The 17,799-nt window shown below is 37.6% G+C and overlaps 1 protein-coding gene across 1 annotated transcript in view; it reads left to right on the top strand.

The window, feature by feature from the left end:
• cog6 (component of oligomeric golgi complex 6) overlaps nucleotides 1-17,799 on the top strand; it is a 30,347-nt gene that overhangs the window by 10,574 nt on the left and 1,974 nt on the right. Inside the window, exons 6-18 of the mRNA XM_015391379.1 lie at nucleotides 181-263; nucleotides 657-727; nucleotides 2,266-2,359; nucleotides 3,988-4,116; nucleotides 8,777-8,868; nucleotides 9,092-9,156; nucleotides 9,282-9,373; nucleotides 11,481-11,598; nucleotides 12,402-12,533; nucleotides 12,802-12,969; nucleotides 13,927-14,034; nucleotides 15,113-15,166; nucleotides 16,109-16,188. Of these exons, the coding sequence (XP_015246865.1) occupies nucleotides 181-263; nucleotides 657-727; nucleotides 2,266-2,359; nucleotides 3,988-4,116; nucleotides 8,777-8,868; nucleotides 9,092-9,156; nucleotides 9,282-9,373; nucleotides 11,481-11,598; nucleotides 12,402-12,533; nucleotides 12,802-12,969; nucleotides 13,927-14,034; nucleotides 15,113-15,166; nucleotides 16,109-16,188 (1,286 nt within the window). The remainder of the gene's footprint in view (nucleotides 1-180; nucleotides 264-656; nucleotides 728-2,265; nucleotides 2,360-3,987; nucleotides 4,117-8,776; nucleotides 8,869-9,091; nucleotides 9,157-9,281; nucleotides 9,374-11,480; nucleotides 11,599-12,401; nucleotides 12,534-12,801; nucleotides 12,970-13,926; nucleotides 14,035-15,112; nucleotides 15,167-16,108; nucleotides 16,189-17,799) is intronic.

Below are 17,799 nucleotides of genomic sequence, written 5' to 3'. Positions count from 1 at the left end.
TATCAAAAAAGTACTCCAGAGTGTTGTTCAGCATGGGGGTGAGTAGAAAATGAAGGCTAATCATGTTTTGGGTGTACTATTCCTTTAATCTCTTTTAAACTCACCCTTTAGACAATAAATAGTTGTTTATTTGGCCTGTTAATATGATTGGTTTTGTTTTTTTGTTTGTTGCTCTTTTAGGATTTCTTCAAAGTTCTCAGCCGGGTTAAGCACATCCACGAGGATGTGAAAATCCTCCTGCGAACCAACCAGCAAACTGCAGGGTAAGGTTCACATCTGACTGCATAATGTCTCACAAAGCTTCATAATCAATTATGCCAGATCACGGTTATGTCAGCAACTGGTAGGACGTTACTAAAGATAATACAGTATTTACAACATTGAGTAGATGGGTAAAAAAAACAGCATAAGATAAAAAAAAAAAACATGGAATAATCTGAAGAAATAAACTTGCTGATATTCACAAAGTCCAACTTTGAAATAAGCAAAAACATGACAGGATAAGGGAGAGCTGTGTCAAAAGGTTCTGCATGTACCTTTGTTCTGGCCTTGATCCTTGGTTTCCAAAGATTAGTATTCATATCACTGTCAGTCTGACACTATGCTCCAAGTCATGTGTATGTGATGTCTGGTCTTGGCATGTGTGCCCGTTGTAGGTTAGAGATCATGGAGCAGATGGCAGTGTTACAGGAGACGGCATATGAGCAGCTTTACCGCTGGGCTCAGAGTGAGTAAATGCACACATGTTAACGAATCAATGTGGATCAAGGCAGGAGTATGTTAACAAAATATTGAAAATTAGAGTTCCTTACATAGCCATATTTTTGCCATTGGTTTATATAATGAATATTTATATTTGTATAAAATAAAACATTTCCAAGTCATTATTGCATTCATTCCCTTTAAAGATATTCAAGAGTCTTTCATTATTTTTGCAAATCATCCCACGAATTCAAGCTGGAAAGCTGTTACATGGTTTTTATGACTGATTAACATGATTGTGTTTATATACATGTTAACACATATGTCTTCCCCTCTACATTGCATTCCCGTCCCTGCTTATGAAAAGATCCCCATTGCATGTAGCCACCACAATATGACTCATATCTTTCTGTGACAAAAAAGCGACAGCAAATTAAACTCTGTATAACTATTCATTGTGTTTAAAATACACGAGATGTTAAGCTGCATAAAATATGTTGTAATCAAATAATCATCTAATTGTTCCATAGATTCAATATTGCAATGATTTTATACCACTTTTGATAAGCTATAATAATTCCGGGGATTTAGATCTACTTTCTAGCCCATAATAATATGAAGCAGTTGGATGAAGTTTCTCTCTCTTGTTTACTCTTGTTTGGAGTTGAGAACATGTTGATTGAATAATGTTAGGAATGCAATATTTAACAGTTATGATTTCTTCCTGATATCATGTCCAACTGATAAAAAAAACAGATTTAACACCAGTGCAAATATTTATTTATCAAATAGAAATATTTTGTTGTCGCACAGTAGGGAAATTTGGCTATGAAAGTGGTGAGTCGTGCAGCTTGGTTTAAAAATTAAATGAAAGAAAAAGAACAGTCTGTTTAAAGAATAATGTAAAAAGACAACAAAACAAATTAGATGCATGGTTGTACAAGCAAGTACTCTTTGAGAATTGTGCAGATAGACATCAGCATCTGAGAGACTGTAAATGATTTTTGATCAGATTAAGAACCTGTGGAAGTAGTAGCATGTTTGTAAACACTGAGTTAATTGCTAGCAGGAGAAATTATAAAGTCTAACAGCAGCTGAGGGGGAGGATCTATGGGAGCGTTCCTTTAAACGCCTCGGATGCAGCCGTATGTTACTGAAAGAGCTCTACAGCTCTGAAACAGCTCCGATCATGGGGTATGAGACATTGAAAAAGCCGTGTAGAAGTGAAATACAGAGGATATTTCAAACTGTTAGTGCCTCAGGAGTTGCTTATTCCCCAGTCGAAAAATTTTAGCTTCAATCTGTATTTATCACAGTCTGAAAAAAAAATTCTAGTTCCTTTTTATTTTTTTTAAATAACAGAGGATTTCTATGTTTTAAAAAAAGACAGTGAAAAAGCCTGTCAGCTAGATGTTCTTGGTTCTCAGGAAAGCGGCTGGAAATAAAAACATTTCTTGAAATTATAAGCCTTATTTGGCTGAAATTACTTACAATTCAAATAAATAACAAAATGGTATTTCAGAAAAAGATTATTTTTTTTATTTTGCTTTGCTTTTGATGCAGATGAATGTAGAGGACTGACTCAGGAAACATGTGACATCAGCCCAGTGTTGACTCAAGCCATGGAGGCTTTACAGGATCGTCCTGTTCTTTACAAGTGAGTAGAAACACTCACCCAAACATCTTGGTAAAAATAGACACTATAACCTGTTTACCTACCTGGATGTCAGACTTTGAGATAGAATTTGTGATATATATATAAGGTCTATATTTATTTCACAAGGAATCTGTTCTTTGGTTAGTCCTAAGTAAATTGGGGGAACCTCCGGGCATCATTGATGCTTTTTTCCTGGAGAGAGAAACAAAGAGGTTATAAAACAACAAAGTAAACAGCCTAAAGCAACAGGAATTGTTGCCATCAGGAGAGAGAAGATCATATAAAAGACTAAAATAATACTGCAATTCGTTTTTCACCGTACGGAAAGTGGATTTTACAAGAAAATTACACAAACTGTGTCTTGCAAAAAGATTAATACCCATGTGAAGCCACAAAAAATGTTATCCAATTTCAGTTTGATTTTAATTTCATGGGTAGTTGTTGTAAAGAGTAAAAGGTAGTACAATTTATCAATTTTCAAGCATCTTGCAGATCAATGTCCAATTCATCTTCTTAAAGGGATGAACACTAGACAAAGTTATGTCTTGTAGAAAACCATGACTGCCCTTCATCCTGAAAACACAGCCACAACAGTAACAACATGGTGGTTGCAGCATCACGCGAGGGGATTAAATTTCTTCTGCAGATGCAGGGAGGCTGCAAATGACAGGAGACAGGACAAGCGGTGGACCTCACAACAATGGCACTACTTTATACAGTCAGACCAGATTCATGATAGAAAGCTTTAGATCAGAGCATTTTCAGGTTGTTTAATGACCTGAAGTGGCAAGACCTGCACAATAACATTCACAACCTCTGTCCACCAGATCTTACTACAGCTTAAGCCAATTAGCAAAGTCTCTGAATGTGTAAAGACCCTAAACCCTTAAAAACGTACAACTGTCCCTATTATAAAAAGTGCTTCTATGGAGCATTGATTCAGGGGGGTAAATACTAAAAATCCCTTTTTGTTGATATGTTGTGTCAAATCCAATATAAAATGCAGTGAAGTTTTAAAGCATATGAATACAGGGCCCTATGTAAACCTACTTAACTTAGCATTGCTTATGGATTTCAGATTGAACTCTTGTTCTTGTCAAATTGCTAACTGTAACATAATCTATCATATGATTTAACGTTAATTTGAAATTGCTGCATGGAAACAAATGCGCTGCTGGACCTTTTCCAGGGTAGAACTTTCCGCAGCTTACAGAGAGTCTATTTTTGTCCCTAAAAGAGGTGGTAAACAGCAAAGGAAAGTTTCAAACTTTAACATGTTTTCCAATCTTTTCATGGCCAAGCCTCATTCTCTCTGTGTTGTTTTCGGATGTGCACCTGTCTCTGTGCCCACTAAGTGTCCAAGGTCTCCCTCAGGCTGCGGATGTTGAGGCTAGCTCCCAGAGGTCTTGGAGCCTTAATTTGGCGCGCTATCTTCTGTTTAGTCTGTCGCAAAGGTCCTTACCACCAAGTCATCAACACTTCTCCAAGCTCATTCTTTATACAAAAGCTGGCCCCAAATGTTGATCTTAGAAACTGACCACAGCTCACAGTCTTCACAACAACACTCTGGCTGCTGTCTTTTCTCATGAGGTCTAGCTGTTGAATATTGCCTCCTTTTGTTTGTTCAGGTACACCTTGGATGAGTTTGGGACCGCACGCAGATGTGCTGTAGTGCGAGGCTTCATTGACGCCCTGACCCGCGGTGGCCCTGGAGGTACTCCACGGCCCATAGAGATGCATTCACATGACCCTCTGAGGTACATCTTCAGTCTTATTTAAAGATTTCCCACAGAGGGTACTTGTGAAAAAAAGGGGAAAAAAAGAGGAATAATGGAATTCCTGGACAACAATTCCTCTAGTGAATGTAAATACTGAGTTAGCATTTGGTTTCTAGCTGAATTTTATTTAATTTTGCTTATTTGTTTATAAGTAAGCATAAACCAAAACAATCTTCTGTCCCCTACCTGATCTAAGCTGTTTCCTCCCATACATCTAGTTGCAATTCAACTCTAAATTCAAATCTGTCTGTGCCTTTAGAATATCATGAAACAAACATAATTTGTTTTAAAAAACTCTTCAATTACTCTTCAGTGCTTTTTTTCCTGCAATCTTTTTCTCTCTTGATTTCTATTTTTGTGAACTTATACTCAGATGCTAAAGGTGAACACTGGCCTAAAAACGTCTAAGAAGTTCTTTAAGGTTTTAATAAAAATGACAAGAGCTTCTATAAGAAATTCGGGAAAAAAAGTTAAATATTTTTTGGTTCCAACATAACCTTAGAGCATTAATACTGATACAGGCACTTAAATGTTTTACTTTTTTAACTTAGCTTTTTAACTTTTTCACCTTAATTTACAGTAGTTAATATTTAATTCAAGGGCTCCTCTAATTGGTAAAATGCCAAAATAACATGAATAGCCACATAGCTGTATCTTTGTTGAATTGCTAGATATAAATCTTGTGCTTCTAGACCTCACTGAGGGATGGGGGGATTCCTTTTGCAAATTATCTAAAACTATAACTGCCCTATAAAGGGCTGAGCAAATGGAAGTAGAAAATAAGCCTTAATAGAATGAGAGATGCCACTTTTTAAAGAGCAAACATGTACTGGAGCACAACTCTGCAGGAATATTTAAGTATTATGAACTCCTGACAGCTCATCACTTATTTACCTTGAATCTGTATGGTTTGATTTGAGTTGATTTGAGTTAGATCTTCACAAATTGAGCTCTTTTTGCATCCTACCGAGTGTTTCATGGCTTTAGGTCACTGAAAATGATGATTCATGGCTGGGTGTATATTTAGGTTAGCTTATGGGCTACATAAAATATTAGGATTATCACATTAAGTGATTTGCTTTAAATTTTTTCATAGTGAATGGATTTGAGTCATGTACAGTCTAATGGGTAGCTTTTCCATCTTTGGATTCTTTATAAGAGATTATTTTAATTAATAAAACATGTTATGTTTTCAGATTTTTTAAAAGAAAACATAAATAGTAAAATAAACATTGTAATGCATATGTTTTTTTTTATAATGTTTTAGTTCTTGGGATCATATAAAGAAAACAGATTCAATCTGGTCGTAGTTCAATTTACAAAGTGCCTGATTGTGCCTGTATCTCATTGCACCACATCTCCCTCCTCTGCCCACGAGCCAAACTGGAGATTTTCTCAGAATACCAGCTCTCTTTGGAACACAAGAATCACTTCCACCTCATAGGAGACATCAGTATTTCTCAGAACATCAAGTTTTTTTCTCACTTCCTGTGTACTGACTCCCACAAATACACACTCTGCTGCCAAGCTTAAAGCAGCAGTAGCGAAGGTGTGAATCTTTAATCTGTGGTTTTGACTTGTTTGATTGTACAATCGCATTCCTTAAATACATTCCTGAGAGACACGTGAGTGTCTTCTACCCTTGGTTGTAATGAGCCGTTCTTATGTAAATAAATAATTGCAACAGATGCTACTAAATTAAAAAAAGATTAATTAGGAAATGACACAAACACAAAGTATTTGTTTATATAATGGATTGTGAGTTTTACGAGCATTGCTCGTAAAAAAAGGTTTTTATTTTGCTACCCTGAAGCTTTAAGGCGTCGGAGCTGAAATGCCATAAGCCTTTAATCTTGACTGGGCTGTTTGTTGTATGCATTTCCACAGCTGTGTAACAACCACACTCTGTAGGTAAATTAAAACCATGGAACAGAATGATCAGACCACCTTTGCTTTTTCTAAAGGTTTATTTGAAAAATACAATGAACAGAAAAAAAAACAAAAAAACAAGGGCGGTCTAATGATTTACATGACACCACACTTCAATCAATCCCAGAGGCTTCTTAGCAACTGACCAATCAGCGTTCTCGACTCCCTGCAGGAGCGCATTCCAACAAGGTTACCAGGATTTTGCATTATGAAGGCATAGCCGACACAGGAATTTCCATCCATCCATCCATTTTCTCCCTCTTAGTCCTTGTCAGGGTCGCGGTGGGGCCGGTGCCTGTCACGAGCCATGGGAATTTTGTTTAAAGAAAAAAACTAAAACAAACATGTATGAAAAAGCTTTAAGTTGTCAGTGAATTCAGAGACATGTTATCTGATATATATATAGGATAGAACAGAGTTACTTTTATTTTCAAAACCAAAAATCAGTCTTGGAAAATTTAATAGATGGACAAAGGCCTGCTGCTGACTGCAGTAGTTATTACACTGCAAAAACTCTCTGAAATTAGGAAAACTTTCTTAAATTGTGTTTACCCTTAATTTGAGTAGAAAAATAAGATTATCTGCCAATGGAATGACCATTTTTACTGTTAAATTAAGTTTTTATGCACTTGAAACAAGAGACTGCAGTTTTTTTTTCCTTTTTTAAATGTAAATTGTGTTGTTCCATTGGAAAAGACCCTCTTAATTCACTTATTTTAAGAAAAATTGACTTCCTTAGATTTAAATTTTTTGCAGTGGGGGTTGTTCTGTGTGAACGCTAAAAAAAACAATTCCATTTCTTTAGTCATAATTATATTGCTTACCTATATTAGCTTGATTAAAGCATGCTTCGCTTAATTCATTAAAATTGCATGTTGTAATAAACAATAAGAAGGGAAATGTGCTTGCATGGGCTTTAAATATTAATAAATTGATTTAATACACAATATTGTCACCCTGTCATCTATGTACCATATCAACTAGGACATAGTGAAAGCATCGGACACAATATCACTCACAGCCAACATAATTTTTCCAATATTTTTCCTCTTATGTCTTTGGAAAGTGTGGATTTTAATGTTGCTCTTTCTTTTGCTGCCTTAAAATAACTTAAAAAGGTTTGATGTGGGGTGAAAAAAATGCTTTTGTTTGTCCTTACCTTAAAATTTACTGATCAGGCAAAATATCTTAGGTAATATTGTGCTTCATTGTGTAACCAGTAAAACTGTCATGAGTTCTTCCGGGTTTTTTTTTTCTTAGTTTGCATTTCTGCATACATGGAGCGATCTTACAGTTACTGTCATGTCAACCTGCCATGTGACAGCATGTTCACATAGGGTCAGTACTTCCAGCAGGAGTGCTGCTGCCCTGGACAGAAATTAAACAAAACAAAAATCTGAAAGTAAGTAGTCCACAACCAGTTATACAGCATGAATGCTGATTCATCCAAATCCAACTTTTAAGTCACTCATCAATGCATCTCCATGGAGCTGGGAAACTGTCCCTCCACCTTCTACAGTTAGAGGGAGCTCCAGAATGAAACAGGAAATAGTAAAGTGTGACTAATTGAAGCTCTAATCCCAGATTACAGTCTAAACATAACTAAAAACACTAAACATTGTAATGAATTTCGACTAAATTGTAGAAATCCCAAGGGTTCAGACCCCCCTGATTTGGCGTAAAAAGGAGTTGCATAAACATGCAGCTGTGTCCCAGATGTAACTTTCAAACTAGGGATTTGTTAATGGTTTCTCTGTCTGCTTTTATTTGTATCTTACAACAGAAAGGCTGGAAAACATTTGCATATTTGAAACTTGTGACTAGGGCTGCAAGTATTTTTCACTGCAGCATCAGTGTGCAGAATATTTATATCATAAAACACAGTTTGAACTGTTATATGCATTGGCTATAACGTCCAAGTGTCAGAATATATTGCTGTACCTCCTTCCTAAGGGACCATTTTATAAAAACAATATCCCTTAAGAATTATTTTTTACTCTAACGAAGGCTGTGAAAACAAACAGATGTGAATAATGGCCTCCTTACCCCAATCCTAGAAAAAGTTTGCTCCCTTGAGTGGAAACCAATTAAAACTTCAAAAATTTTAACAAGTATTTTTTATGTTTGATAAGAACTAAAACTGATAATAGTATCTGTTCAAAGCAATATAAAAATAGGTAATAATGTGTATAAATCCCACTACACTCATCAAAGGATCATGTTTTTATGTCTAAGGTGAACACAACTTGAAAAGTGACACAACATAAAAAAATGACACTCATGTGCTTTAATGATCTACTCTCTATGAAAAAGTAATATTTAATTCCAACCATGATTTAATTAAATTGTTAAAAAAAGTTCCCATAATAGAGCTTGCAATTTTAGAGGTTAAATTTAAGATTTGATTTGATTAATTATTAAGAATTTGTAAAAGTGATGCTATTATTTATAATACAGTATGTGTGGGGTGGTATTTATTTATTTTTTTATCCTATTTAGAGTTGAGTCATACAAGTCTGAGGGGTCTACGATGATTAAAGTTTTATAAAATTAATCCCACATCTGTAGTTAAAACCCAAGTGGAGCCGATTACTCTAACCAGTAATCTGTGTTTATAGAAAAGAAAAATTGTCCGTCCTTTCCTAGATACATGGCATAGTGGCCTGTGTTTTATTGATCATTTTGTCTCTCCCCGTTTTGTTTTTATTAGGTATGTTGGGGACATGCTGGCCTGGCTGCACCAAGCAACTGCCTCAGAGAAAGAGCATCTTGAAGCACTACTAAAGCAAGTCACTTTGCAAGGTGTGTGGGTTTTGGGAGGGATCTCAGTTCCTCATTACCTGGCTGCATGACCATTTGCTTAATGTAAAGCGCTAAAATGCAACCAGCAATTTTTTTTCTCCATTGGTTAGTAATGCTAAGTAAAAAGTATGACGTCAACCAGAAGGATGCTGCTGTGATCATTTTGAGTATTAAAACATGCACTGAAAGCGGTATAATGCTGCATGTCTCCCTCTGCCATTAGGTGTGGAGGAGAACATGCAAGAGGTGGTGGGACACATCTCAGAGGGGGTCTGCAGACCGCTGAAAGTGAGCAACCGGTTATGCTTTAAACGGCATTTAAAGTCTGAGCCACTTGCTCTTTATTGCACACTGCAGTCTCTGTCAGGTTTGGCTCATTAGCCCAGCTGTTCTCTTATTGATCTTCTCCTTAGGTGCGCATAGAACAAGTCATCGTGGCAGAACCAGGTGCTGTCCTCCTTTATAAGCTCTCTAACCTGCTAAAGTTCTACCACCACACAATCAGGTATGTTAACATTTGAAATGACAACACATTCAAAGTTTTCATTATGTATTGTATTGGGAAATAATGTGATAGCCCTGCACATTGTAGCTCATTATTATGAAGCGGATGAAAAATGCTGCAAGGTGTGCCTACTTGGTTTTCCTTTAGAGGTTTGTTAAAGCACTGATAAAAACTAGAAATTGTAGAGAAGTTAAAGAAAGGTTAGGTTAGGTCAAATGATATCTGAAGCTCAGAATATCAGACAGAGGAAATAAAACTGGTATGGCACAACTGTTCACCTCTGAAGACATTACCTTGTCCTTACAGAAGGTATTGTGTGTTTGCTGCAACAAACTGCAATAAAATAGCAAATCAAACTCATCAGGCTGTTTAAGAGGATCATTAATCACAGAGGCAACTTAGTGTTTTGTTTCGACTCTAGATGAGCTGTATTTATCTCAAGCTCAGGTAGACGGCTCTGTTGAGAGAACTATGAGCTGTTCGGTGTACAAAGCTAAATTTTAATGACAACTGACAGAAAGAAAGTCGTTGTTAAAAAACAGGCACAAAGCCAATGTAAATAACTGAGATAAGAAACTTTGGTCAGATAAAATCATATGTTTACTTTGCTAAAAATTAAATTAAGTTTAGTTTATTTATATAGCTCCAATACACAACATAAATCACCAAAAGGCACTTTACAGAAACAATTCTGCAAGATTGGTTAGGAAAACCGGTTGATAATTAACACCAAGTCAAATTTCTTGTAAGTACAAAGCTACTTGGCTATAAACCTGATTCTGATTGCATCCAGTCATTGACTTGCAAAACATGCTCCTGGTAGTTGAGCTTGTGGTGACAATTTTCGCTTGCATTTTGTAGTTGAGACTTCAGCAATCCCTCAATGTGAGCATTCATGTAACGATAGTGGAGAGGAAAACTCCCTTTTAACGGGAAGAAACCTCCTGCAGAACCAGGCTCAGTTCAGGCGGCCATCTGCTGAGGCCGAGTGGGGTTCGAGGAAATAGAAGCAGACATACAAAATAAGCAGATATGCAAAAGGTAACATAACCAGCTCTAGAGGTGGCCTCTTCCAGAAGAGAAAGAGCCAGGCAGACCAGCTCTGAGCCAGCTCCCATGTCAGAGAATGAAAGAGAGCACATACAGTTAGTCACAGTCAGAGAAACAGGACTCTACTGAAAAACAGGCCAAGCTCCAACATCTATAGACATATCAGCTGTGCTACTGCCACTGACACCTTTTTCAATCCAGGATGGAGTCACGGCCAAACAGGAACACGCCAGATAAAGCTGCTATGACAAGAAAAGGCAGAGAGAGCATTAACTTATAAGTGGAATGCAGAATGGGAGAATAGAGATAGAAAGAAGCAGAATGAGCAAAAGTGTTCCCTAAGTCATCCGTCAGCCTAAAGATATAGCAGCAGAATGAAGAGAAAATAGCTAAGGAAAACATAACTATTTTTTATGAGATATTAGTAAGCAAGTGCCACAGTAGGGCCAAGATAGAAAAAAAAAACCTTCCCACCTTGAATTAAGGTTGTCCTTCAGAAATATAATTTTTTTTCTCCAAAAAAAGAAAAAGTTGGTCAGAGTTAATTAGATGATCGACCAAAAAACTGGCAAGTTTTCCTAAAGAAAACAAAAAAGCGTCAAAACACTTGAGACTCTTAACTAAGGTTCACCTCCAAGTAGGACAATAACCCCAAACCAACCAACCAGAGCTCAATTTAGGAGGGTTTACATCAAAGTTTATTCAGGTGTTGCATGGGCCTATTCAGTCTAACCCTTTTTCAACTGAAATCTTGAAGCTCATATCCTTCCCATCCAGTCTATCTAAGTTTGAGCTAACTTGCTATAAAGATTGTGGCGATAATTTCAGGAGATTTCTCGATAGCGCAAACTTTTCATGTTTTTCTTTCTAAAGATTTGGTATCTTTCCCACTCCACTCCACTTACCTGGTTTGAATGTTCTTAACAGTATCTGATTATGTTTTTGGTCCTAACATGGAAAAAAAACTAGTTCAAAGGCTTTCAGTGCACAGCATGATCAAAAAATGTTATGTCATAAAGATTTTGTTCTTGTCTTTCCTGATTTGACCTTTGCTCAGATCTATCATTGGAACCAGTGTGTCCTCCCTGCTCATCACAATTGAGGAAATGCATCTTCTGAGCAAAAAGATGTTCTTCAACAGCCTGAGCCTTCATGCAAGCAGACTCATGGACAAGGTGCTGGAAGAGCATGACCATTTTTTATTCATTTATTTTTACTGAAAGGTTTTAGAAAATCAACCTTTGATGACAAAAACTTGAAAAATGAGGCTTTATTTTTGTAACAAGATGCTTTACTGTGTTTTTTTGGTACAAATGCTTAAATCACTGCAGTGAAGTTTAAGTTTGCTCCATGTGAACATGTGTATTTCTCTTCCACATGTAAACCCTCAAAGTCAACAAGACTATTTCTGCACCACTTAGGCTTATAAACAGTTTTAGCCTCCTGGCCACAACAGCAAAACGGTGCTAGCTGCCGAGAAATGCTCTCCTTCGTACTGTTTAGTTAAATTGGCATCCAAATATACCGTAGCACGAGCACGGGCTCCTTTATTTACCATGGTGCCTCTGTCCTGATCAATAGCATTTACTAGAATTATCTCTGTGGCTCGGTGTTAATCAAATTGGATGCCCTCAGGTTTTGGTGTCAATTCCAGCTAATCCCAGGAACACAACCTTTTCATAATTTGCTCTATTAGGTGAACAAAGGCTGCCTTGCTCTGTTCTGCAACCTGTGTACTGAGCTAAATGAAATCAAAAGCCTCTTCATCACAAAAGCTTTGCAGATTCAAGCCCAGAGGAAAAAGATTTTATATGTAAACTAATGTGTTGTGTATCTGAGTTGTCGATTGCTTAATTTTTTATGTGCTTTTATATTTTTAGAAAGCTAAGGCCTCATTTGACTTCATTGTTGTGCTTCTTAATCCTTATTGGTGTTGCTTTGTAAAAACCCTGTGCCTGGATCCTGTGTGCATGAGCAGGTAGAGCTGCCACCTCCAGACCTTGGACCCACAGCATCCCTCAATCAGACACTTTCCCTCCTCCGGGAGGTGCTCACATCCCACGACTCCTCCGTCGTTCCTCTCGATGCCCGGCAGGCGGACTTTGCTCAGGTAACTATGCAACTGCAACTCAATTTAGATGGAAAAGAACTGAAGGTTTTCCTGCTTTAATATCTGAATTTAAATCTTTTGAAGTATATTTATTGTCATTTATAGTTAAGGCATCAGAAATGCAGGCTGAATATATAATTTTTTTTTTATGTTTTTAGAACAAAATAGATTTTACAGTGCACAAAAAAAAATATTTGAAGCTCTCAATTCCATGAAATAAGACTAGTTTCTACTCTGTTTCCAAGCCTTGACTTTTTGCCTGTTTTAGGTGCTTTCTTGCATTCTGGATCCCCTCCTACAGTTGTGCACTGTCTCAGCCAGTAACCTTGGAACCGCTGACATGGCTACTTACATGGTCAACTCCCTATATGTCATGAAGACCACACTGGCTCTGTTTGAGTTTACTGACAAGAGGCTTGAGATGCTTGAGTTCCAGGTCTGTAAACTATCATTCGTTAGTGTAAACATTGCTCTACGAAAGTCTTCTAACCCGTTGGACATTTCCACATTTCTTCATACGACTAACAAACTTTTTAAGACTGTATGCAACACACCTACACAAAGTAGCACCAAATAAGTGTGTGAAAAGTTAAACTCTATTTTAATTCCAGCTGTTCTGTGAGCTTTAAGGATCAAACAGCATCGTGACGACCAAAAAGCACAAACAACATATCAGGCGTAAAGTTGTGAAAGGTTGAAGGTGAAAGGTTTAGATAATGTGAAAAGAAAATTGCACCAAACACAAAAAATACCTACATTTCAAAGTGATCCCTACTATGAAACATGGTGGTGATGTCAGCATTATGCTGTGGGAATATTTGAAAAGACTTAAATATTTAGTATAGATTAACTTGTAAAAAAAATAAAATAAAGAAGACAGAATTTCACATTGATGTACCTTGTGTTGTACTGCTGCATAAAAAACATTAAAATGCTTAAAAAGTTTAGGTTGTATTTGGGAAAGTTCATCAGATATAAGATAAACTTAAAGAAATCTCTCTATATTCCCTTCTATTACGGTAGTCAGTTTCATTTATCTTGTGAAATGTGCTATCATCACGGCTCAGCTTAAAGTCACGTTGACTGAGGTCCTGTTGTTAAAAGGTTAACTATTCTTCTCCAGCTTATTAAAATCCACACCTCAGATCTTTTCCTAAAAAGATTTAATTTGCAGTCTCATAAAAGAGCCTGCGTCATGTATTGTTGTTCGTGCTTCAATACTCCATCCATCTTTTTATTTTTAGAACATCTTTTGTAATTGAGCACTACAAGGGCTCCCCTACAAGTTTCAGTATCAATAGCGCAGTAATTCGCCATTAACCACAAGTACCATCTGCTCACAATGCATGGAATCAGTTTTCAAGCTCCTCTTTCTCTATGCTGCATTTTTCAGATCGAGGCTCACCTTGATACGCTGATCAACGAGCAGGCGTCCTACGTTCTGACCAGAGCTGGACTGAGTTATATCTACAACTGTGTGCAGCAGCATACAGCTGAGCAGGTAGATCTGTAATGTTTTTTTTTTTTTTTTATGCTATATGAACCCTGAAATATAGTTTTTGATGTCTGTTTGGGCTTCAGTAGTGTTTATAGGCTTGGCTATTGCTATGGCTACCACATGACCTGCGTCTTTGTTGGAACATAATAGGGTTTTTATCAGATTTACAGATGAGAAAAGGAGAGGAGGAAGACAGATTGTGTCATGTTCTATTAAAATATATTGGCCTCTCCAGAAGTGTCTTGTGCAGATAAGAGCAATGATTTCCCTGAGCCTTCCTCTTCTCGTTTTAACACTCCTTGCCATTGGGCCTAGTGAAACCCATAGTTGTGGTTTAGCATGCGAGTCCTGCCCCTGGGTCATGCAAGGACACGCCACGCCCTGCTGCCGCTGCTGCTCCACACATAGCTCGATTACAAACCGTCATTTTCCTGCAGACTTCAGCTCCACCTGGGTGGCCCTTTTTTCTCGGTTCTTTCTTAAAATTGTCTGCTTCAAATATCCAATCTCTTTGGCTGGATGAAAACCAAAGGTGTCAGTCAATAGCAGGAATCCCAACAGTTATCATCATGAAATTACTTAATGTTTTTCTTTATTGATTTGATGCTTCATAGAATCAGAGGACTAAATCTTGCAGGTTGCCGTTGAGGCTTATTTTTGTTTGTTTAAATGCCCATAATCCTGCCGTCGTTTTGAACCTTGCACTTTCTTTTATTGGCTGGATTTAATGCCGGCAATTTAAGCATTTAAGCCTGCTTAATGTAACCATTTTAGACTTTCGGCGATGGCTAATTGCCTTAAAAGTGCCCGTTGCTGTGTACACACAGGCAGAACGTATTTACTTTATCTTCTTAGCATTAGTATTCAGCTGAGGGATTCTCTTGTTCTCACATCTAAACCAACAGGTTGAATTAAACAATGTTTAGGCTCATTCTCAGACTTTTTAGTTTTAATTATGGTTATTATGAAGAAAAAGATACAGAAATCTTTTTACAACCATAAAGGATCAAAGGTCCACTATTTCTAAGATTGTACTGTTAAAACATTTCACACTAACTGAAGTTTGCTTCTCTTCTCCAAGGGTCCTCTGTCTCTCCTCCCCAGTATGGACAACGCGTCGGTCAAGGCAGCGATGGTGGGTTACCCTACATGTACAAGTAAAGCAGATTTGCTACATAAATTGTCCTGAAATGATGGGAAATTTATAATCCGATGTTCATAGATGCTCCATATCAAATCTGAATAAGGTTGAGTTATTAGTTTTAGAAGAATGGGCAAATAAAGCAGCTTTTCCACTGAAAACCCGGGTTTTTCAAAACCTGGCTGACCCGCTAACAATTTTGGCTCTTTTTCCATTTGACCAAAAAGCCGAGGCTGACCCCCTGCTGCCATTGTCCATGTCTGATGACGGCATCACCCTGTGTGAGTGAGCGTTGATAATATCTACAGTGCGACAGAAAATAATGGAGAGCAACATGGACGGGAGCCAGGGCATATTCTTTATCATTTCACTGTTTTATCTGTCCTCTTACCAGTGCTGCTCCATGTTCATCGAATTTAAACAGAGTTGTTTCGGCTTGTTAGATCGGAAGCGACTAGTGCGGTGTGTTGATCTCCCTACGTTGCTTTCAATGGTGTCACGTAATTTAGCGGCTCAGTTGGGTCTGGTGTTCCCACAGCATGCCGATCAGAGTGAGGCAATTTTGAAGCGGGTTGCTTCCCGAGTCGTTTGACCAGGGTAGACAGTTAGCGAACTGTTCCCACTGCCACTAAAAGCCAATTTTTCCCAGGTTTAAACGGCTTTTTTTTCGGCCAGTTTGAAAGGGGTATTAGAAACTGGTTTCCTATTAGTTTTTTTAGGGGTGTCGGAGTAAAGGGAACACATCAGTTTTGCTATTTTTCCTGATGAAGTTTCCAATATGTCTTTTTTTCTCTAGTTTGTGTTAATCTTTTAAATAAATACTTAAAATACAACAAAGTCTGTGGTTTCAGTTTGACACAACATATCAGTGGGTGTGAATACATTTGTATGGTCTTGTTTACCTATTTGGTTTCCTTCAATTATCTTTCATTGCAGGTCCAGTTTGATCGGTACTTGTCATCACCGGACACTCTAATGATGCCGCAACTCAACTTCCTTCTGAGCGCAGCCATCAAGTGAGTCTAAATGAGCATGTGTGATGCTTCGACATGAGCTTACATTTTTACCTCATCACAGGAAATAAAAAAGAGGGATAAGATGGGGGGGTTTAAAAATACAGCCGGAGCTTTTACCCTAATGATGGTCAACATTTGTTTTTCAGATGTAACATAATCATTTCTGCCTTCTGAGCAAAACACTCAACTAAATGCATGAGGAGTTTGGATGCTAAATTGCTAAATCCACCAACACACTGAGCAAATATTCAGCAGGACCGCCTTTATTTGTCTCACTGATCAGAAAACCTCCATGCTTTTAGCTCAATCCAGCTGCTGCTTTACAGGGTTCTTTTTTTGTGAGTTATGCTTACGGGAAAGCACAGCAGGCTTGAGAAGCACTCTGTACCTCAGGTTAATGTTCTCTATTAATGGACACGGGAGAACTGATGTGCAGGACGCCATTAATTAGCTTCTGGTCCATTTCTCACTCATACTCGTAGCCTGAAATCATTCGTCATCCATGCCTCCCTCTCCTGCTATTGCTCATGTCTGCTTCTCTGCTCACACAAATATACAAAAAAAAACACTTCTGGGGGCACGACAAATGTATTTTATTTTTTTTCTTTAGGCTTCCTTTTATTCAACATTTTGTGAAGCTGCTGTTGGTGTGGTAGAAGGTGCTATAAACTCCACTCTAGTGCCGAGCTCTCTGCAGGCCAATTAAGAATATGGATCCTCAAGAGCCTGAGAGGGATTCAGCCGAGGCTCCCAGTGTGTGCGCCGGTCCTCTCATTAGGCTCCGCAGCCCTAGTGATACATCCTCCATATTTACCTCTGTGAATCGTATTTTTCTTATTGTTTTAATATTTAATGAAACCCAACATTTTGATAAACATCAAGACTTTGAAAGTAAAAAAAAAAAACAACAAAAAAGAACATTGCGGCTAAGTTTAAATTTGATTGAGTCTACTTCAGACTTTAGTCATAAGGTGATGTTTCAGAAAGCTTTAAAAGTTCTCATAATTTCCACCCATCTCCCTGTAAACCAGCACTGTTTCTATGTTACATAATCAGTCAGTAAAAATCTGTAGTGTTACTGTGATGGTGATAATAAATTCACTTTAAATGGCTTTTGAGGCAGTAGGCTGTCTCTGTGATCTTTATCTATAGATGGCAGTGTGTACCACACACTGTCACTATTTCTGTCAGTCCTATTCAAACACACAGGAGAAAATCTGACTCACTCTAACTGAAGTTGCTATTTAAATAATAATAAAATCTTTTTTTTTCATAACTAGAATATAAACAGTACAGCAAATATTCTAGTTAAAGTTGTACTACTTTAAGCTGAAATCTTTTCAAAGTGATCACTCAAGCATCCAACACTCAGCTAGATTAGATTGGTAGTGTCGTTGCACAGCGGTTGTCATGCTTTGCTGCAGTTTTTTTCCTCTTAGTATCGTCCAGTACTTCCTCTATTTTCTTACTTTGACCTCTTTTCCATGCATACTACTGACAGCATGAGGCTATTCCATCAGACGGTGTTATCCGAAGAGCCCCCTCTGACCGCTGCACCTTCTTTCACATGCTTTGAGTGAAACTTCAACTGGATCTTCCTTTGGCTTTTTA

This window comes from Cyprinodon variegatus, unplaced genomic scaffold, assembly GCF_000732505.1.
Source record: "Cyprinodon variegatus isolate N-32 unplaced genomic scaffold, C_variegatus-1.0 Scaffold539, whole genome shotgun sequence".
In the NCBI taxonomy this organism is placed as follows: domain Eukaryota; kingdom Metazoa; phylum Chordata; class Actinopteri; order Cyprinodontiformes; family Cyprinodontidae; genus Cyprinodon; species Cyprinodon variegatus.
This window is presented reverse-complemented; position numbering and strand designations above follow the sequence as displayed.